Consider the following 23,841-nt stretch of genomic DNA (forward strand, 5'->3'; position numbering starts at 1 on the left):
GCCATCAAGTTAGTTATTGTGAAGGAATTATTCATGAGGATTCTTTCAAGGAATATTGTCACCTGCAAGAAACTAATAGGCAGATGTTTATTCAAACTACATTTATAAGATATAGACAGTGGCTCTTTTTTATATTAACATTTATCAAATAGTAGCACCAAACCAAAATAGAAAACCTGAATGTTTTTTTACAAAACAGATCTTTTAATGTTAATATACTCAAATAATAATGTCTATATATAAATTAACAGATAAAGAATGTGTATGACATAATGAAAGCTGTATTTACTATGAGAAAAGTGATCGGTATGTATATAATTTTGAATAGCACATAAAATGTACTAACTCCAAGAGTTTTCTAAATCTGATTTTTACAAAGCACACCATAGTGTGGAATAACTGTAAACCCCAACCATGTATGCAAACTGTATTTTGTGATAATTATTACATTTCTTTACTACCTTTGTACTAAGGTGTCAAAACGATTTACCAATTTATTGTAATAAATATCCATTTAATATTTCAACATTCCTCATATTTTTATGAAGCAATAACTATATATATATATATAAATGGTATTGCTAAAAATGTTTATTTTATACTGTGTTATACTTCCAAGTCACACTTTTTTTTACATCCAATGGATTTAAATATGGTCTTCCTATTTCCAAGGAAGTTAGGATTATTGTAATCTTACATTCTGATGTAATAAAACATTCTTAAATGTTTAAATTTCTTTTGTACAGATACAACAAAATCTTAATATTTATCAGCAGATACTCAAATACTCTTCAGACATAATATTCCAACCTACAAGAATGTCCAAAACACACATGACCTGGAACTTAAACATAACCTTTAGCCAATGCATGATATGTGGTGCATTATGCTGATCATTCATGAAAAATACAGCTGTGTTAAGTCTATAACAAAATAACCTGTGTACAAATTTAAGTATGGTGTTACATAGTCAAGAACTTACTGAGAAAAAAATTGTGTGTTCCTCAGTACATAAGAACAAAAATGGATCAAAGGTTCAACAGTTTAGCTGATACCCTCAGTGAAAGGTGTTTTGTGAATTAAAACACATGATGCAAGTCACAGCCATAATTAGTATGAACCACCCCCTTCTATTTCAACTTGCCCACTCTATCTTTAAATGGCAGAAACGTGCAAAAACAGTTACAAAGTTAATTTAAAAATTCATGTTTTACTACAGTTTTCACACTATGCAGCATAAAAAATATTCATAATACAAATATGTCTCTTATTTGATTCCACAAATTTTATTCAGCGTAGCTTTTGAGAGTATGTGTACCCCTCTGCAGAATAAAATTCAAATGGACAATGACTGCAAAGGTGCTGAGAAATCTCATTTATAAATATTATTAGGCATCAATTTTAAGTGAGTCGTCTTTCTGACAATGTACAAATATGAACAAGATTTTAGGTTCTCACAGTGGTGAGTATAAAGACACTTGTCTTCTGAGTCACTGCACCACATACTCTGATGATGACTGAAACATCTGTAAAATTCTACCAGACTACACGGCGCAAAACCAAGAAGACAGCCATCCTCATGCAATAACAAATTTATTAAGATGATATTAAATGCATATCTCAAACATTACTAAGATTTTATACGCATGATACAATGAAATCGCCTGAATTAAAACCTGGTTCCTCGACAGTATACACTGTATTAATTTAAACACAGACTTCTCATTAAAATAAGCTTTCTGCAGTGAAAATTATTTTCTTATGCTAGCCAAGACTGCTGTAATCACAGGTTCCAAATTGAATGCATTCTATTATAAAAATACTTCCTGAATTACTAATTCTACAGAAATTTGTCATAAGAAGAAAATATAAAGACATTTATCACTTGTGCTTATGAATATCTTTATTTGTGATATCTGCTTATGACAAATAAGAAACCTTAAGATTCATGATCCTTGTCAGACCTCCTCTAAACATTTACAAATTCTATTATTCCAAAAATATATTAATCTCAAGCAGCTCAATTATTTGCCTACTGTCAGCTACACAGGGAGTTCTTAAAGAAATACAAAGTGACACTCCAAAAACATACTGAATATTCTGAGGAAATAATGCCCCCAAAATGAAATCCCAGGTACAATTCTATGTAATCATTACAAAAACTACCTTGCAAAAGTACTGAAACATAATTAATTCTGAACAATTTTAACACGAGTATTAGACAACACATTATAATGAAGTGTTCCTGTTAAAAGGTACATAATTACTCACTTTAATCCTGGATCATGTGCTTTTTGAATCATTCAAAAACATTACACTCTTCCAAAACCAATACAATAACAGGTATACAGATATTCAAATAATTCACCTATAATATTTGTTTACATACTTTGAAAAAAAAAAAACAAATAACACATTCCTTAACCCTGTTCAGCTATTCAGGCTCCTTTTCAATTATACATCTGCCATTTGTGCTATGTGATATGTATCAAAAGTTAAACAGAAAAGTGAGAAATGTCAAAGGGCGTGAGCATTGGACAACCAGCGCAGTATAGCCAAATTTGTACAGTACTGTGTTTAAGACACCATTAGTAAGACCTATACATTTTTTATGTACTTAGAGTATTACTTACAGACTGAATAAACCTAACACAGCCATAAGAGTATAAATAGCCTACTGTTCATAAGGAGGTATTAATAAATAAGGGTACGAATACAATTTGAAACTGAAAATTATTTCAATACTGACAAAATTCTTTATACTGATAATTTAAACTTTCAACTGCTATATCTTCTGTATTGCTAACAAACCATTCTAAGCATGTGCTAATATATACTCTGAAATTCTCAAAATTATTCATAATCTGTGATGGCTATCATGAAATATCAAAATTATACTGAAGTGTTTCCTGTTCCTTAAAATTAAAATAATGTTTTACATATTCTTTTTAGAAATCTCTGGAAAAATGAAATCATTCAACTCTAAAAACTGCCCTTTTCCTATTTACTGTTATTGGCATTTGGAAGATACATATGGTGATAAGCTACTAAGGTCCAGTGACGATAATATGGTCAGTGGTGGGGTGTGATCATACATCATGTATGTTAACACGGACACATGTAGAAAATCGTGTGCAGGAAAAGAAGGTGATTTTTCTGGGCATGTGAGATCGCCTCTTTTGAAGGGGCTCAATGCTTTGTGTCGAACACAGTCACGCTATGTAATTGGAAACACAACACTAAAAACAGAATATACAGACTTTAGACACACGGTTCTTTGTTAGAGTCTCAATGTGCTGCTGCTAGTGACAACTGAATGGGGGAAAAGGTCAAATGAATGACAAGATAAAGGAAGAATTCTCCCCTTTACAGCACGACATTACAAAACCATCAAAATCGCACAAAAATGAAACTGGTCTCAAGCAGCGTGCAGCTAACCTATGAAGTGATCGAGATTCATACTGCAGAAGAGACAGAAACTTCTGTTTAACAGGTCCTGGAGACAGCAAAATACTTTCAAATGAACAAAAACCTTGTACATGTACACCCGGAGTTAACTGTACAAACATTTTACTTTGTGTTTATTTGAAGAAAAGAAACGAACTGCTGTCATACCATTCAATACAACCATTACATTATCAATTAGAATCAGTGTTCACGTACAGCAGCCAATTAATTTATTATCCAAATGAAAATGTTACTATCAGTTTAATAAAAACAACTTTCCAGCACCTCTAATCGAACAGAAATTCTCACTTTCCGCACTCAATTTTCATGTATTGTAACGTCTGTCAGAAGTGAGTGAGGCAGATATGAAGAGTGGTGAAATTACATAACGAAGAAAAATTACAATTATAATTGTATATACATTATATACATCTCTGACACTGAACGGAGTTCATAGTTATGACACACTGCAGCGACTTAATTTACTTCTATTACTGTCCATGCCATTTTTTTATGTCTAGTTACTGACATGACTTTATTAGAAAATTAAATTCAGATATTAAGTATACACAAACAAGAAAAAATGTGGTGGGGGGGGGGGGGGGGGCTGAAAATATTTAAAGAACAATAAATGGATATATATATATATAACCTTTTATAACATGCTCCAAGAGGAGCTGAAATGCAAGACAAGTGTCTGAATTAGGAAACAAAAAGCAATACGTTCCACTCAAAAACTGGTAACAATAATATTGGTGAAGCACACCACAATTTTGATGTGGAATAACAAGGTCTTCTGGAAGGGATACCAAAAAATCAAATTTTAAGGGCACTATGGTTCTTGTATGGAATTAACTTGGCTACTTCAGCTGAAACTAAATGCATGAAAATTATCAGTATCATGAAACGTGTTTACCGCAGGACAAAATTTTAGTTCGAAAATATGACATAAAAATACCACTTGGGAGACCTAGGAACTGATGGGAAGATACGAAAATTAACGTAAGTTAACTGGGGTGTTAGGATGTGGGCTGGATTCAACTAGGTGAGGTTAGGGTCAAATGCTAAGCTCTTGTGAACACGTAAAAAACTAAATTTCTATATTTTTACCAGTCTTCACACAACAATTCATAAATAAACAATTTCACTTGTCTGCATTATTTATTTCATGTCCTCAATTTTTTATGACATGTTTCGGGCTATTTGCCGTTATCTGACGACGGGCAAACGGCCCAAAACGCATCACAACAGATGAAGGACACGAGTAACTAATGCACGTAAGTGAAAAGATATTTATATATAAATTGTTGTGTGAAGACTGGTAACAATTTAAGAATTTAACAGATCCACAACATGACAATGAAATATAATGGTAATGAATTTTTGACTTCCACGAAAGGTCAGGAATTTCTTGACTAGCTGAACAATCATTTACTTCTCAAGAAGGATCCTGTTCTAATGAGTTAGTCATGAAAGATATTTACAGTAGACAAGACAATGAATGAAAACAAGAAATGCACTAGCTCATGATTTCCAGTGAAGTCTGTCCATCCACACTCTTGGGTGTACATAATTAAAAAAATACATCTCTTGGACTTGGCTAATTGCATCCCTGACAGTTATGTCCCATTATTAGTTCCAAGACATATCACAAATATTGTCCCAGGTGACAAAATTATATTACCATACAGCACTACACCACTGTACATTAACTGTTCCAAATCCTCTGCTGCTTCACGTGTAGTATACAGACAGTACCTATTTATATTCTTCTGATTTGTACTGTTAAGCTGATAACTGAAGTAGCGCCACGATTTATTGAGCCATGGTACTGTCTGCATGTGACACAGCAAGCTCCAGTTCAGGCAGAAAAAATGTAGTGCTACTGCTAGCTCTTCGTTTGAACCCCAAACACAGAAGTGTGGAATCACAAACTTCGAGCAGTCAGAATACATTCCAGTAACGTGGCAGAATCATCGGGCGATTCAATGGCAAAAGAGAGCAATTGGCAACATACCTAACAAACACATGACTGTTTGGCCAATGCTGTCTTGAGGTGGAGGGCACTAATCACTGATTCAATGGATCATCAAATCATGATTCTAGTGTAACAGAGGAATACACTTCAAGTTATTCCTTTGAATGAGTGACGTCCCATTTATGTCTTTCTGTTGTAAATTTACACTTATATGAATTCATCTCTAATATAAACTGGAAACTGTGCAAAATATGAAAATGGCTGTCTTCTGGGTTGTAGTGTCGTATAGCCTGACAGAAGTTCAGCAACATTTCAGAGGTGCTTCCATAATCACTCATCACCCTGATGATCAAAGCAGCAAGGACCTCTGAAACATTACTAAACTTCTACCAGACTACACAGCGTTACAACCAAGACCATCTTCATATTCACTGCCATGAGAACCTTCGTTCCTACTGTCGTTAGAAATTATATAGGTTGTCCGCACACAATCTACATCACTCTTGAAATCTGAACTGCGGTAGCCCTCATAAGTTTCACAAAATACATCCTGAAACAATGACTAGAAAATAAATTCCTGACTAATGTGGGCCCTGTTTCTGGCTTACGACATCAAGGTTCTACTATTGTCCATCATCGAAAAACAGGAACCACATTATCAACGAACTGCCATGGAATCCTGAATTTTTATACACTTCCTAATTACCTTACAAATTTTGAAATTTAACAATTGGACACGGACAGGGTCCTTACACAAAGGCATACAATGTTTATATACATATAGTTACTTACTGAGCAGTTTATAGAAACATAAGAGACCAATACTACTGCTACTAATGAGGTAAATATTTCATTCCACACAGTTTATGAGACAATGCTAATCAAATATTAATACAATGTTGTAACAGTTACTAGAAATGTGTCATGTGGATGATAACCTGTAGAGTAAGGAAGACAGATAAGAGAAGAAATATTCATGATCTATTCAAAGGTAGCAATCTAGTATTCATAACAAAAACATCAAAACAGCCCAATGAAATTAGAGACATTTTCTTTTCCTCTTGATGCAAAATGGAAGTGTTAAGCATTAAGCAAAGCATTCTATATATTCGAAAAAATTATCAGAGCACAAAATTAAAAAAATGCAAAGTTATTCTGATGAGGAAATGTGAATCCATCATCAACTCACTTTTCCTAGGTTGAAGAAAAAAAAATCTCATCTCCCATAACGTTGAGAACTTCATCACTGAATTTTCAAGTAGGGTCATACTAAATTTAAATATTTATTAAAACAAAAGACGCAGTAATGTCTTAAAACATACTTGGAGAGTTGTTTAAATGGCTTAATTAACTTATATCTGTAGCTGATGTTACATTAATAAGCACAGTCTAAATGACAATGAGATAATTAAGTTAGAAGCCAATATAGAAACTTCAGGAACAGCAGCAATCAACATGAATCAAACTCTAAAAACATGAGAGGGCTAAAACAGTTTCAGGGGGGGGGGGGGGGGGGGATAACATTCAGGAAAACTATCATTGCCTCATTCATTTTTCAATGTGTAACTATATGATGAAGAGAACAACTGCAACTACTTGCAAAGAAAGAAAACATAACCTTACTTTCATAAAAGGGAAATGAAGACTATTAAATAATGCAGAATTCTATGACATACTTTTCTCTTTGTATTGGTAGGTTTGTTAGTTAGTTAATATTTTAATGGGATGGGAATACAGCTTGACTACAGTAAATGTGAAATACATACAGAATTTTAGAAGGGACACTTCTCAGAAAGTGGTACATTAGGAATATAGATAAGAGAAGAATGTAAAATTAAAACTGATTTTAGAAAAAAATAGGTGGTGATGTAGATGGCAATAAACTGGATCAGGTGATAGTTTCATGGATGGGTTTTGGTTTAAAAAAGGTGCGTTTTCACATAATTAAAAAAAAGCTGTACAAAAGCAGTGAAGAAGCTCTTAACACGAGCACGTAAACAAAATAAAGTTACAAAAAATGGTACTGCCAGGTGAATTGGCTTCCAGAAACGAAATATGATGAAACAGTTTAGTAGTCGAGTGAATGTGAAATTTAACGCCTCAAAGCTCATGATACAGGAATAACTTGAACATGAACTGAAACAAAATTCACCAATATCCAAAAAGATTTCACTCTGATACACTGAAGTTTCTCTACATACAAGTTTTAGGGAAAAAAAAGCTTTTATAATGAAATTTATTCTTTAAGATACTATTATTACTATTATTATTCTATATATGTAACACCAACATTTTAAATTAAAATATGAATTGTCACATCTACAGATTCTCCTCATACAGTGAATATGTGTCATTATGACAGCAAAAAACAAGAAATGGGAAAACTGCCATGTGTAACTCCAACATATATAGCTGTTATTAATCTTCAGAATTATATAAAGCTTGCAAAGTTTATCTGAAGATAACTGAATGGAAATTGTTAAACCTGTCGCACAGTTTTCAGTTAAAATAATCTTCATGCTTGTCTCGCACTTTTTTCTTTAAAGAAAAAATAAAAACAAAGTTGAAATTTCTTTCCAAAATTAATGTACAAATTTAAAAGAAAGCACATTCCATTATAAAAACAACTAAATATAGCTCACAATATATAATCACAATTAATCTAACACAAAAAATTACACTAGGCTTCAAACAAGGTTAACTGATTCAAGAAATAATGTCGACTTCTGCGTCTGCAAAACAAAATAATATATAGTCAATTCCTACAGTGATAAACATACAATTTTCAAATTATATATGTATTTGTTGTGCTTATAAGTTCTGGTTGCCCATTCTGTCATAAAATGTGTGTCCTTTCATGCCTTGCATTTAATATTAAAAATTAATTTAAAAACAGATTCAAATGATGAGTGACTCATAGTACAGCTGCAGACAAATAAACTAAAAAAGCACAACTTGGTGATGTTAAGTGTGAAGAAGCACATATATGGAACTACACACAACTTCAAGGCAATACCAATACTCTCACTGCCAATTATTTACATTTTTCAATGAAACCTGCCATCAATCACATATATCACAAGTTTTAAAACTCTGCCAGCATTATATTTTTTACAGAATACTGTTCCTCCATTCTCGATATTTAAATTTCCATTTAATCGATGAACAATATCTTATTAAAAAACTATTTCTATGATAATGGTGTGAGATACTCAAAATTGATGGTGAAATGGTAATCAGCCAATTTTTATACATCTAAAAGTTGGGTTTAGATGCTGACTATAATTGAAACCCGTAATGGAAAATTGCAATTGATAACCTAAAATGTCTTACAGATAACATAATATTGTAGACTTTAATACAGATATAAAATAATGCTTCTTAGTAATATAAATTGTTTAAAGATTTAAACTTGTACTATATACATTAAGGGGTGGGGCGGGGGGGGGGGGAGAATATAAAAAAAAGTCTTTAATATATAGCCAGGAAAACGGAATTTTTAAAGATGACGGCATTCTGCCAAGTCAGCCATTTGCATATTTCACTGTCATAAACAAAACTATTACGTAATTTTATAAAATTCCATTCCTCCCCAACCCTTCATAGTATTCTACAGAATGGCAAAAAACAAAGAAGTAACTGAACTGAACTTTCATTTATAATGTTAACATTACTGTCTATTACAGCTAGCAGTTACTCTGAGTTACAGCTTGTGTCACGTGCTGATCCTGATACGCTGCTATGCGTTCCATGTGCACAAATAACTGTGTTCAGTTTCCCTTCTTTTTCAACCACTCTGTAATCAGGTGAGATTAGTCAAGATTCTGGAAATTAAATGTTCCAAGTAATGAGGGGAGTGAATGAAGAAAACCTTTGTAAAGTGATGCCAAAGATAAGCACTACAGTCAAAAATATTAAGTTCCCTGACACTGTTATAATCATGTTGTTATTAATATGGCATCAACTATTATTTTCTGTATATGAGTGTTTTTATAAACTTAACAAAAATGTATATTTATATGTACGGAACAGATGTTGTACTTATAACATCTTACGTGTGAGGAAAAGTAATGTTTCCATCAATTCAAAAACATTTTTCTGAGATTATATATCTCATTACATAAAACATAAGCTGTATCACTTGTAAACATTTTTCTTCTGTTTGAGTAGCTGCCTCATTAATAGCAGCGAGTCAGTACACCGATCAGTGTAGAAAATCCACAATCAATCTAAAATGTTTTTGGTCATACCTACACATGACGTACTCATTTACCACGACATAAAACCAGGTAGTCTTGTATAATCCTATAGAAAATGTTAAACCATTACAGCATATAATATTTATGATTCAAAACATTTTTGCTCCCAATTTTTTTTAAGCTTTGCTTTCCAACAAAAGAAAGAAAATACAAAACAACTACAGAATTTCAGAGTCATAAATTGTTTTAAATAAGAAACAGAGCATCTAGTAATTTTATAAATTTATAAATTCCATGAACATCCATTCATGCAGACATTTAGCAAATTTGACAGGAATAACAAAAAAAAAAAAAAAAAAAAAAAATTGTACAAATAAAAAAAAACAACAACAAATATTTAACATTTTATCCTGTCTCTACACTAGGGAGTTGGGGAAATATTTGTATCAAATACCAGTCTGATATTAAACAACATTCAATTTCCGTACCACACCCTCTTTTGTGGCCGATAATAAAATCTGTTTATGCCCTCACAACTTTGCAATAGGTACATATATTTTCCATTTACTTATCTTATACTTGACTAAGTTTAGGACATCACACCCAGGTATCAACCATAGAGATCAGGGTGTATTTATAGCACCATTCTTTCAACTTGTAAAACTATTCATCACTATGCCAAAGCACTCAACAGGATATATTTCCAAATAACAGCGTATAGCTTCACTGCATTTTACAGTAAAACACGGTGACGTTACTGCAAACAAGACCCGACGCTCCTGATATCAAAACATGTACTCAGATCACTTTAAATATATTTTAAGGTTATAAAAAAAATATATATGTAATAACAGTCATAATACAAGGCAGTATATGCAGGCTGAAGCATGCTGCTTTTACTTAATATCACCATCACTATACGTACAAATACGTTCTATTTTGCGAGTTTCTTCTTGGCAGCTGCTACTTCCGCTAGCGTTGCCAGCCCAATGTTATTCAACACGTCTTGTTCCACTACAGCGGTGTCTGCAACACAATCACAAAGAATTACGGCACACGACTCGCTACCATCTCTGTCCCGGGCCACACGAATCCAATCCAGTATTTAAGACCCATTTCAATATTATACTCCCATTTTTACTTTGAAATGGTCTCTTCCTTTCAGACTTTCCAACCTAAAACTTTCTACGCATTACTCATTTCTCCCTGTGTGCTATATGCCTCGATCATCACATCCTCCTTGATTTGACCATCCTAATAATATTCGATGACAAGGACAAATTATGAAGCTGTACCAACTTCTTCACATTACACCCATTTTTGAGAAAAATTTTAAAACTTCATTGGAGCGGGAATTAAACTGGATCAATACATACCAAAATGAAATTAATCTAGAAACTTTTAGGGTTGATCCTCGGTGTCTATTTATTGTAAAAACCAATCAATAGCTTTAGAGATATAACGTGTGGACAGACACACAGTGCCTCCCCACTGAGCATTAACTTCATGAGCGGCAAAAAGGGAGGGAAGTCCGTGATGTATTGCAGAAAAAACCTTCATATACACTTCAGCGTAATGTTTAGTAGCACGAGTTTCCACAGTTTAAATATGAGAATCCAAAACTGTAGGAATCTGGTCCATAAAATTGTCATATGAACCAATCATTTCAAGTTTCAAAAGTTACATTGCAAGGATATTTTAGAGCAGTAAAACATCAAGGAGCACCAATTTTGAAGCCCTGTTGATGTCCTCAAACAAGGAATGCACTGAAAGGAAAACACTGACAAAAAAGAAGTTTTTTTTCATTGACTAAAAGATGTAAAATGGTTACATTTTATGAACACCCTGGAGATGTCTCAAAATCAAATAAAACACGAACGGTGAAAATAAAATAAAATAAAATGAACACTTAAAGCATCAAGTATTACGTTGTTAATTTGATGGTAAATATAGACATCAAATGTACAAATGAATTAAAGCCCAGACCCGTAACTTACCTCTGCTTGTGCGAACGTTCTCTGGATCAAGTCGAGTGATGCATCGCTTGCGAGCTTTACGTTTCTGGCTGCCAACCAAGTGTGATGTTGTGACTGGGGTTGTGGGGGCAGTGCTGACCACGATTACACCAGGAGGAGACACTGCCTTGATTACACCAGTAACCCTCTGTTCTGTACCATGGTCACTCTCAAGGCTCAGACCTGCTGGTAATGCCGGAAAGAGACACTGACGTGTAAAACTAACACCGTGCACGACATGAGTGATATGATACACCACTTACAAGAATCAAAGCTCATATAACCCACACTGAAACATAATTATTATGTTCCTCTTACAATTTCTATGAACTTGTTCAAATTCTATATACACAATATAAAAAAGAAAATAACGGTTATTAGAGGACATGAGTAGCGCTGATGTTACGGACGTTACAAAAAAAAATGAATCAACGTGTTTCAAGAAAGCAGGGCCCAAATTGCTTTAATAAATTCACAGACACTTCTGTTATTCTATACAGAACTCTTTGTGAATGTTTCACACCCATAAAAAAGCAGATAAAATTATATTTTGCATATTTCAAAGTTAAGTGGTCTTCTGATTAAAAAAAATTCTTATGGGGCTACATAGGTCAAGGGCATTGCTTCTCGTTTCAGAAGTCAAAGGTAATGACTCCACTAAAAATTCCTGGCTATTCTGAAGACACATGAGAGCGATACTGGTACGAAAGTTGTTCTTAATGTAAGCCTATGACTAATGCAAAGGCAAGCCAAACCTTGTAAGAGTATCTACATTGTGTAATGTTTATAAATAGAAAAGATCTGCAACTCAGCTGAAGCTGATGTTATGTAAACAATCATGACCTTCACATGTTGACTTCATACTTCTCTGTGTGAACGAGACAAGGCTAGAGAGTTGCAGTAACTGTATTAACAATTGTCAGGTTGCTTGTGTGACCTACTTGATCAAATTCTTTATTTTAAATTTTTCTTTTTCAGTGCGAATAACCTTACCTTTCTCACAAATAATACTAAATTCTCTAACATTTGCTCAATGATGTAGCCTGGCAGTCTCTGTTTCAATTTTACTGCCAAGATATCTGTTTATTACTTACATTAAAAGAGGCTTTATTTACAGCATTATTCAATAATAAATCAGACTAACAGGAAGTAGCACATTGGCCAGACAAAACAAAGATTGAATCGCCTGGAATAAAACTCTTAAGTACACAGTTTAACTTTTTCAAGCCTATGTAATATACAAAAATTCACTAAGTACCTCACAAAAACAAAAAACAAAAATACAAAATACAAAACAACCTGTCTCCATGACAATAATAAATTTGAATAATGCTGCGTAGGATTTGAGGCTTTCACGACGATCACTCCGAAGACGGCTGTCTCCTGGGTTGTTGTGCGATGTAGTCTGGTAGAAGTTTACGGATGTCTCAGAGGTCCTTGCTGCCTCCATAATCAGGGAGATGTTCTACCAGACTACATAGTGCAACAGCCCACAAGACAGCCATCTTAAAGTTTACGTATGTTTCAGAGGTCCCTGCTGCCTCCATCGTCCTGATGATGGAGGCAGCAAGGACCTCTAAAATGTCAGTAAACTTCAATGAAACTACATGGCGCAACAGCCCAGGAGACAGCCACCTCCTTGAATAATGCTGTTTAAGGAAATAATTCATATCTCCTGGGATAATCGTACAAAACCCATATATGCATTGTAGGCAAAATTAAGAATTACAGATTATTAAAGTAGGTGATATATACAGTTACCACAGCGCTTTAAAGGGTTACGAACGGACAAAAGTAAAGTTCCGAGAGACTTTTAAAATTACAAACCAGGACACGGAGGAGAAAACGAAAGATCCGAGACAACACGAAAGATGAATTCAACTGAAGACAGAAGAGGTCAGAGGGTCTAATCCTTGAAGATGAAGACATACATACAATCCCGTCCTTTCCATATTAAAGTATATCAATTTGCTTGATTGCCTATTTTCACTTACAAGCACTCTGCGTGTCCTGACTGGCTGTACGGAGCCTCGTAGTTGCTGCAGCTGCCACCGGGGTGGACGACGTCACAGTCTTTCTCAAGCTGCCACTGGAAGGGTTTCGTTTCTTCCGCGCCTTCTTCTTCAGTTGAAATTCCTCCAAACTCAGAGAAGGTAAAGCCTCAATCTTCTCATCCAAGTTAAAATCTCTGAAACACAAAGTTTTAATGTGAAAATGTAGAAAGAAAATGCGTCAAAGAGCAAGCACGTGCCTGTTCGACACAATGGAAACTTATCCACTATCTAAAAACCTACATTTTACCAGTTGCTTTGTACTAGACATGAAACGTGGTCTCTCGGTATAAGGGAAGGACATAAATTAGATAATTTGAGAATAAAGTGTTGAGGAGAATGCATGGCCCTGTAAAAGTGAAATAACAGGATGGAAAAAATTAACAGAGTGAGGAGACTCTTCACAAAGTATCATTAGCGTAATGACATCAAGGACAAGATGGGCAAGCCATGTAGAATGGAATGGGGGGGGGGAGATGAGAAATGCATATAAAATGTTGAACACGACCCTGAACAAAGTCCTAATTGTCGAATCTAAACTGAAATTGAATTACAAGATCAGCAAAAATATCATTCCTCACGTGCAGACAATATTCTCGCTGTACATCAAACTAAAATCTGAACTGAACACAGAGTTCGTAAACTTCAAGTATAAAAACAGACAACATTTTCAGCTGAGTTGTATTCTATAAATAATAAAACATCAAGTCAATGCTCTGCGATGTAAACTTACGCAGCTCGAAATCGTTTCTTCGGCGAGGAGTCAGAAAACGATTCTTCTGAAGTATCTGAACGTTTCCTAGATTTCTTGTCCGATGATGAATTTCCAGATTGTGATGATCCATCTTTTATGGAATAACTAAACAAAACAAATAATGTCAGAGTCTTGGAAAAATTAATTAAACTACACTTCATCAAAGAAACAAATGAAACAGAAGTCATTCAGACGCACGTGTAGAAGAAGCCACTGATTAAAATCTTGACATACTACAACTGAAACAGAGATTTACGTTTCATTAACTGCTGTTTACTTATATCTAGGTTCCAAAATGATGTTAAAACTAATTTTAATCATGATACAGGATCCAGAACCGCATCATCAATTTTTCTGTTGATCTAAGTACGGTGTATACGAAATATGAAGTATTCATGTAATTAAAGATGTCAATGTTGTCGTCTGGGCTACAACGACACGTGGACTTGTAGATACATGCCAATGTTTCTCAAAAATGTTGGTATCTACACGTAAGTCCACGTAGAGTTACAACCCAGAAAGACCAACATCAAGATAAATATCGTCCAATTAAATTGTAAACTCGAAGCTTAGTACTAAGCAGGAAAATCTCTTGAAGTAATTGATTAATGTATCTAATATATTTGATATAATACCTTAACTGTTTTCCTGTTGTGGCTGCCTTTCTAATGCCCTGCTTCAGGTTAGAGGTAGTAATTTCTTTCTTTACAGTTGGCAACTTGTTTTTTAATAAGAGTCCTGATGATGGTGGCCTGATATTGGGTTGAACTTCAAAATCTGACTCTTGTAATGCCTCAGAGTTTTCAGTTTTCTCACTAGTGGTTGAGGAGCCGGAGTCCAGTCTTTCTCTCCTTGGAACTTGGGTTGGTGGAAAATCCACACCACCGGAACTGATCAATAAAAAATTTGTTTCAAAAATAAAAGAGCCAGGAAATTAACCCATGTATACTGCAAGTCACAGTACTTTGAAAAGAAAATAATTAATACAGGATCCAAATATTCCTCACCAAAATCCATAGTTTTGGTCAGGTTAATGTTGCATAAGTTGAACGTGCGAGGACATCCTTCAATATCCATTTTACTGTTACACTACACGACTTAGATTTCAAATGATATTTTCCCAAAGACTTTCAGCACCTAAATTTGTATAAATTATAAAAATATAAACTAACCACTGTCCAAGAACCCCATTTCATCCTTGAGGAGACAGACAAGAATAAGACATATACCTATTTTCCTTTCACGACAATTATTTAATATCACAAAATTAAATTAACACATTACAGATGACGAAACCTAATTAAATGCCTGAATGAATATAATTTTACCTGTCATTGCCGCCGAACATGTTCTTCCTAGTCCGCTTCCCAAGTACAAGACGGCCTTCACTCATAAATTCCTGGTAACGTCTCCCTTTGCAGGTACGTAGCGATTTCCTTCGTTGCATTTCCCTCGAGTTTTGAAGCTCTCGTGGAATATCAGACGCTACAGGAGATTCATCCTCAGAAACACTTGCCCAGTTCTTCGTATTCTTTAACGTTTGATCCGACTTTGTTCCAGCTGAATCAACGACACACTCCAAAGTCTTTGGCCTGATTGCCACACTAACACTTTCTTTGGAATAGTCTTGAGTTCTCGTTTCTTCAGAAGTCTTTCGAGTACCTGTATCATTAAGCACGGTAACGCCTGAGGTCTCTTTATCATTGTCTGTGCCGTTCATTGCACGTTCCAATGAATTTAATGTGGATAATTTTGAGGCAGTTTTCTTTGAACTATGAATCAACTTCTTTGGCCTCATTATATCTATGTATCTGTTTCTTACCCCATAATCATTGACACTCAAAGTGGAACTCACTGTAGGAACACTGTTAAAAGTACCGTCAGTACCGGACTCTGGAGGGACATCGACACTGCCGTTTTCACCTTTGACTACATTTTCAGATCCATCGCTTGACAGCAAGCCGTCACCGTTTGTTGCGCGTAATTCTCGGACACCGTCGCGGAACACGGGAGGTGAAAGCCGCTCCTTTTCGCTTCCCGAGGACGCAGAGCTCACCGACATCTCTGTCGCGGCACGATCAAACGACCTGTCCTCACTCAACCTTTGCGTCAGACCTTGATCTCTCTCTTCTTGACTGCGTGTGTACTTTTCTTTTTTAGCAAGAAAATTCTGCCCTGGTGGACTGTGAATCAAAACTGTTCTGATATCAGCGTCATCATCACAATGCGGCGCGGATACTAACTTACTTCCTTCCATACTGTCTAACCCCGTTTCCAATTTTGGCACAAAACCCAATCCTCTATTATCTTTGGGATAACCAACCAATTTGGAAACATTTTCATTTTCAAACTCACTGCTGCGATCATTTTCTTCTGTTTTAGAAGTCCCTGAAAAATCAATAACACTCAGCGATTCTTCACTTCTGTCAGACTCGCTACACGTTATCTTTGGTTCGGTGTGACTTACAATCACGTTAACAGTCTTGGTTAACTTATCGTGAACACCGGAAGTTATGCCTCTGTTACAATTCAACGGGCAGGGCGATAAACTACGACGATTCTTCCAGTCTCCAGAATCCGCAGTCTTAGCCATGGTGCGGACATCTCCGTAACCTGCAACTTCTGAAGCAAGATTTGTACGACAATCAACAAAACTGGGATAACACCCCTCAGGCCCGCAGTTTCCCATCCTACCCTCCTTACACATTTCCGAAGCAACGTCTTTACTAACATATATATTATTATTCATGTTCTTTAAACCAAATTCATGACTGGAATCGAAACTGAAACCACATTCCGTGCCCTCCGTGGTACAGAGATGTTTCTCTGGCGAAAGAGATGTGACGCTGTGTGCGTCTGGTGTTACTGGAGATTTGACTGGTGGTGATTTACAGTCGCTCTTAGGCGCAAGAATGTTGCTGCAGATCACAGTACTCTTAGTCGAATGCAAAGGTGAGGACATTAAATTCCTCTGTTGTTTGGCAGGACATAGAAGGGCGGGCGAGGTCTCCAGAGGCTGAGACTTTTCAATTATAAAATTATTATTGCAGCCAACACTTGAGTTTGACAGGAGTGATGGCGGTGATGGCGATCTGGCACGATGTTCTGCAAAACCACAGAGTTTATCAACTACCCTGTCAATAATTTGTTGCTGCGATGCTTTTATTGTCGTCTCCAGACTGGTATGGTGTTTTACACGATCCCAATTCTTGTCACTGGAGATGTGCCGATGGATGACAGTGGATGGTGCGACAACCATTTCTAAACCACTCACAGAACCATCTTTGTCGTGACTCATACTCCGATGGTGCCTGCCTCTCAACTTTGCGGGAGCATCCGCGCAACCATAAGCATCTTTCGGCTTAGGTGTCATTTGTAAACTTGGCACACTGGATATAAAATTCAAGTTACTCTGACTTCCTTTAGCCTTAGAACAACCATCTTTCAAATTTACTAGTTTCCCTTCCTTTGACTTATTTGTTACGGAATCAACACTAGCCCTACGACGGTGTGTCTTCTTCTCTTGTAATGAATTCAGCTGGTTTGCAGCATGGTTTCTTAGTTTTGTGAACGGTGACATGAAGTTAACTGAAGATAAACCCACAGAGGAGGACTTAGAAGAAGAAGAAGAAGACCTGAAGTCCAATGTAGTTGAAGAACAACCCTCACTTGGTCCATTTCCGAACAAGGGGCTGGTCTCCTCCTTTTCAGTTGGAGTTTTATACTGCGGAGGACACGTGGCAGTGCTGGCTACTAGCAGCCCCATGGTCTCCTGCAGATATCGTTTCTTCGGAGGTTTTGGTACAGTCGGTGATGTCGGAGTGGTAGGAGTGGTAGGAGTGGTCGGCGTTGTGGGAGGAGAAGCCAGAAGGCTACTCAGCCCTCCCATCTGACTTTCATCTGGCGAGAAAAATAAAGAAGTCATCCTTCAGTATTCCAGCATTAAGACACGACTAAAATGTACAAATTGCACGCACTTTTTAGTACGGAGTAAACATCTGACATACATTATTTTAACTTTGGAATCAAATTTACACGCTCTTTTACACTTTTCAACATACAGCATTGAATTATTTTATTCTGACCTTAAACCTTAATTTTCTTCAACTACAACGGCTGACACAATTCACCTTGTCAGCTAGATAAACATTTTCACGAATTAAGTTAAGTATGAATGAAGTAAGTCACATCAATTGCGTGTTATCATTAAATTAAATTTCTTTAATTCATTTCTGAACACAGATTTACTGACCCGCCAGTTTGCCTGGTGTGATAGGACCGCACGTTAACTGACACTCCAGCTTATGAGGTTTGTTTTGATTGGATGGACGTGTGATGAGCGTACGCAGTGGTGGCGCAGGAAGCTTGTACCACTTGAAATCTGGGTTTGCTTTCAGGAATGCTTCTTTGTACTGAAAATGCAATGATTTCTCACAATGAAATGTTGTCAATGATTCCAGCTCATATCAAAAGCAGAATCCTAATGAAGTGTTTTAGAACCTGAAAAGGAAGGATCCCATTTCATACTAACCTTTCATCTGCCACCTCTGTTAGCATAAAGAAGTGTAGGAATAATATTACAGAACAAATATTTAGAGAACCAATCTTATTTAAGTCTTAAATGTCTGTAATTACTCACATAATTTCACCACACTTTCTAACGAGTACCGTTCCTACTTCTCCACTTAATGGCACCTGCACCTTGTCGTGGTGGTGGGGCTTGAGTACCTCAGTGACCCCAAGAGCTACTGGTAGGGCCTCCCTAGCCAGATTGGTCGAGGGGGAGAGGTACCCTGGTCCTCCAGGTTGGGGGTTGGACGCAAGGCTAACAACCTTGCACCGTAAAAAGGAAGATGTTTCGAAACCTCGATCAAAGCCCCGGACAGACGGACCTAACAGAGGACCAAATTGAAGAGGACCGGAGAGCCATAGAAGAAGAAGAAGACTTTTCCTACTTTCTGTGTTTCACAAACTAATCTGAGATTTGTGGTAACACCATGACCACAACGGCCAATTCTCATTCTCAGAAAATTCAGTATGAAGGTCATGACGCCGAAGACCACGTGTTCACATTTTTCAAGTCTCTGCTACCAACAATATCAACTAAAGACGTAGAAGCAACACGCACCAAGCAATGTTGGGTCCCAATATTTTAAAAAATCTCAGAGACGCTGCGGCAGAGCTTCAGAAAATATGAATCGATTCTGATATAAAAAAGTGACACTGTCTATTTCAGACGAACCTGGCGTGCTAATTCAGTATATGATGCCTTCTCAGGTGGTTCAAGATTTGCCCACCACTCGCCAAGGATTTTTGTGATTGAACGATTCTCAAGGTGAGGGTAACGGTCTCTTACAACACCACGGTGTCGCTTGCAGAAGATAAGAAATGCATTCATGGGACGGCGAGCATGGTGCGCTGGTTCTCCTAGCAGTGAGTCCACACCGTCCTCGTCTGAACCAGCTGCTTCACCCTGTCCTGCCCCCTTCTGAGCCTCCGTGTCTGCTGCTTTATCCTGTACAATGAAATAAACCCATCAAATTACTTCACATGCCATGCAGAACCACCAACCATCTATGTTTAGGTTGCCCAACTGGTCTCTTTCAGGTTCTGTCTTGTTTACTGTAATTATTGGTATTCTATTTTGTTTTATTCGCTTCAAGTATGCAATGGCGTTTGACATAACAGCCACATTCTTAATCTTCAGTTGGCTGATGCCCATTGGTTAAATTTGTTAAAAATTGTAAGTTCTCTACTTTCTGTTAGTACATATGTTATCTAAAATTGCTGCTGATAACAATTTTTATACATTTGAACAGAACACACCTTGAAGCAGGGCACTTTTTATAATTTTTCTGTTTTAATTTAGATTACATGTAGTCAATTGGAAATTCTGATCGCCGAAGTTTCCGAACCCAAGACTTACATGTATCCATAAACATGCTAAGTAATAAAAATTATTATTTTATGGTTACCATAATTTAAAAAAAAAACCCAAACAAAATCAATCTTAATTCTGCTAAACACACAGACTTCAATTACATCAATAAAAAATGCTCCAGATTCACATTTATTTATTATATCCGACTATCCACTTTCTAAATTACCACACTGTTCCTGATATGGAACTCCTAACTTCAAATATATTACTTCAATCATATGCAGCCTTAAGGAAACCCAGTGTCGCACCTCGTCTGAAGAATCTATGTCAACAAGAGCTACACTTTCAAATTAATTCTAACAAGACAATGCCCCCTATATCATCAGGCGGCCTTAAAAAATACATTCAAATCCGTGTTATCATTTATTCAATCTTCAGGCTACTATCCTGAAGACATAATTTTGTGTGATATTAAAAAAAAATTATTTCTGGCTCTAAACAGAATGCCCACACTTTATTTCATAAAACATTTATGCCAATTTAGAAATTTAATACAATCATTTCAAAACTTCCAGTTCAGTTTCATGAAAAGGTTTGCTTAATGTTGTTCTAGACAAACTTCGTCCTTTGGTCTGTCACAGCAACGGGCAGGATTCTAAAATACTTTAAGAGCACAGCTGTAACAGTATCCTGTTTTACGTTTATTTGATGAATCTGTTGTTACTAGATACTGTCAGAGTTGTTCAACTCCATCAAGTGAAATAATTCATCGTGTACATTCGATAACATCCAAATCACTCCAAAATAGTGATACAAATATTTCTTGTTTGCTTATAGTGATGCTGCAGTCACCTCTCGTAAAACACTCGTACCCTATCATGATACACCTGTTAATGTTTCTCAAGAACTTTTATTGACTGAAGTGAATCCTCAGATTATGAGCTTTATGTTCGGTAAAAACAACAAATTTATTTTTTTATGGAGCACGGCACTTTAGTTCACATTGTGTCAGAAGCCACTCTATGAAGAAAAACAGACGCTGGTAATTCTCATCATGATTTAGAGGCAAATACTAATTATTTATGTCACAACACAACTACAGCTTAAGATTAGTTCTCCAGATAGGTTTACACACAAACAAATCATTCTCATGTCTTAATACGTGGCATCTGAAGAGTCACTGTGCGGTTAACCATCATCTGCTAGCATTGCCAGGGCCAATGCCAGTGTTACGAGGTTGTACATTTGTAAATGTACAGTGACTTTTCTAACACACTGTATACAAAAAGATAGTGCTCTAGTATAATTGATTTCTGATCATTTACAGGAACTAACACTGGCCACTACTTGATGCTTCCAAAAATTACGGACATACCTTTCAGTATGAAAATAAGCAAAGCAAAAGTTTTATGTGTAAACATATAACCTCAAGAAGCATAACGACACATAAGCTAAAGAACATATTCAAATCCCAAACAGATTTAAAAAGCTCAGACAAAAATGTTGACATCAAAATTTTGATTGCAAAAGTATTAAAAGAATATCAAAATTTCACAGAAAAGAAGGGTGCAATTCTAGTCTGGGGGTTGGGCAGGTCATGACATAAAGCGTGTTAGGAAACACATTACACATTACACATTTGATGTGCCACTGTTCGAAGCACAAGCTGTCACATGACAGAGAAATGAAACAGGCAGCACAGCATCCAGAACCCAAAATCTATCTATTCAACCCTGTGTTATATTAACTAATCATGAGAGCCCTGGTAACAAACTAGACGTAACACAGAAGCAAGGCCAGTAATATAAATTCTTGTCCCAGCTTTTGCTGTCTTTCGTGGTTTTTTGTGTGGGTGTGGGAGTAACCAAGAAACTAAAGTAGAGCTCCCACTCATTTTTAACCTTGACACTAGGACCTGGTACCCACTGGAAGGGAGGCTGAGTAGGCCCCAGCTAAAATAAACAAAATAAGTTTTAACCCATTTATTCCATTTTAATTAGCTTAAAAACATAAGTTAAAACCATAATTTAAACAATTATAGGTTGTAAATAAGGATTTATCCTTGATAATACCCTGAATTCACAGGCAGCTGCATTTAATGGTTTAATTATTTATAAAATTACAAAACAACAAATATAAAAAATATGAACTTTCCTTAAAAATAAATGACAACAGAATTACCCCACTTCTTATTTCATAATTTCTGACCTGGAACAACATAGACTATAGTATAAATTCAAGGAGACAGTATTAATTAAAATAAATCTCACAGATTTCTAAATTAGCTCGTACTGCCCACCTGGTGTACATAGAAAACGAAATACTTAAGCTTTTATGAAACGATAAATCTAAATAATAAAAAAAGCAATTACCTCCTGTTATGCAATAATCACAACCCACTACTTTCGCTTTCATTGCATATTTCACACTGATAAACATCAAAGTTACTAAAATTCACTCCCAAGAATGCACACGAAATTACAAGCGTCATTTTTAACTCAGGGTAACTGCTGTTAACAGCACTGCGAAGTTCCTCGTCTCACCTTCACGACCTACTTTTTAAAAAATCGTCACTTTCTCAAACAGACATTTCTATTTGATAATGACATGACAGATGTTTTAAATATCTCCAAGAAAAAGTCTTGTCCATTTAAAACAAATACATACCATGAAACGAGACAACAAATTGAATATATTGACACCGTTTTTCTTGCCAAGTTTACACATAAACAACAACAGCCGCTAACGTAAAGTGAATCTCAAGGTTATGCCATCTCACAGGCACACAGACTTACTACATCGTCAATTTTCGCGACGGGATTTCTAAATGAAATTTTAATGCACAACCAATAGCTCAAGTACTTTTACAATCAGTAGTCTTCAAATGATGATTATGAAGGAAGCACTTTCTGCATTACTTCGTATTACAAACATAATAACACAAAATACTCACGGACTTCTTCACCGCTTCACTCGCCATAATATCACCACATAATGTGACGTCACGTTTAAGTCAATCGACATTCCTCGACTTGGCAACACGCCGTCTATGCTAAAAACTGCACTCCTTCTTAGACATGTCATTCACTTGCACATAGTCTTAATTAATGACCACATTCTAGTGTATTTTATATCACTAACATTAACAATTGTGTCTCTTTTGTTTTTAAGTATCACGTCCATAAGCCTCTGTTACCGTGCATGATCAGCTGGTACTCTGGGTGCCACCCAATCAAGGAAGTTTCATTTGCCGGCTACAATTTGTAGGTACTAATATTCGCGAAAGAATTATTTCCTTAGTTAAGCCTTTGAACAAATTACAAATCATTCGTGCTATTCTTCAGAATATCTAATTTAATAATATTTTCATTTGTAAGTCAGGTTACAAACTTCTGGCTCAGAAATCGAAGCACATAGGCTTTCGTTTTGATCCGTGAAATGTCAATGTATACAATCTGTCCGCATTGCAACAAATCCCAGCGATTGAGTACATGGCGCGACCTTCAAAAATGAAGG

At 35.9% G+C, this 23,841-nt stretch overlaps 1 protein-coding gene across 4 annotated transcripts; it reads right to left on the bottom strand.

The window, feature by feature from the left end:
• Window positions 1-73: 73 nt before the first annotated feature.
• On the bottom strand, window positions 74-23,573 carry bbx (bobby sox). 4 transcript variants are annotated; one of them, XM_022084287.2, is made up of 9 exons: window positions 23,279-23,573; window positions 19,687-19,959; window positions 18,697-18,856; window positions 15,773-18,344; window positions 15,080-15,334; window positions 14,424-14,549; window positions 13,634-13,827; window positions 11,622-11,825; window positions 74-10,650 (listed from the first exon to the last, which is right to left on the bottom strand). In XM_022084287.2, the coding sequence occupies exons 1-9, from the start codon at window positions 23,303-23,305 to the stop codon at window positions 10,559-10,561; spliced, it is 3,903 nt and encodes a 1,300-aa protein (XP_021939979.2). In that variant the 5' UTR covers window positions 23,306-23,573; the 3' UTR covers window positions 74-10,558. The 4 variants fall into 4 exon arrangements, with proteins under 4 accessions (XP_021939979.2, XP_021939978.2, XP_021939977.2 ...); XM_022084286.2 differs by lacking the exon at window positions 23,279-23,573 and adding an exon at window positions 22,993-23,253 and having other exon boundaries at window positions 11,622-11,822; XM_022084285.2 differs by lacking the exon at window positions 23,279-23,573 and adding an exon at window positions 22,993-23,252.
• Between the last annotated feature and the right edge of the window lie 268 nt (window positions 23,574-23,841).

This window comes from Zootermopsis nevadensis, unplaced genomic scaffold (assembly GCF_977971745.1).
Source record: "Zootermopsis nevadensis isolate Lab colony 2312 unplaced genomic scaffold, Znev_1.0 Znev_ptg000022l, whole genome shotgun sequence".
Classification (NCBI taxonomy): domain Eukaryota; kingdom Metazoa; phylum Arthropoda; class Insecta; order Blattodea; family Termopsidae; genus Zootermopsis; species Zootermopsis nevadensis.

What these genes read in the sequence shown, in the direction of transcription:
- bbx (XM_022084285.2), bottom strand. Translation starts at nt 23,052, where the DNA reads ATGTGTAAACTTGGCAAGAAAAACGGTGTCAATATATTCAATTTGTTG. An exon ending in ACAACAGGAAAACAGTTAAG is followed by an intron (nt 14,550 to 15,079) that starts GTATTATATCAA and finishes TGTTTTGTTTAG; the next exon opens with TTATTCCATAAAAGATGGAT. An exon ending in TCAGGACACGCAGAGTGCTT is followed by an intron (nt 11,826 to 13,633) that starts GTAAGTGAAAAT and finishes CGGCATTACCAG; the next exon opens with CAGGTCTGAGCCTTGAGAGT.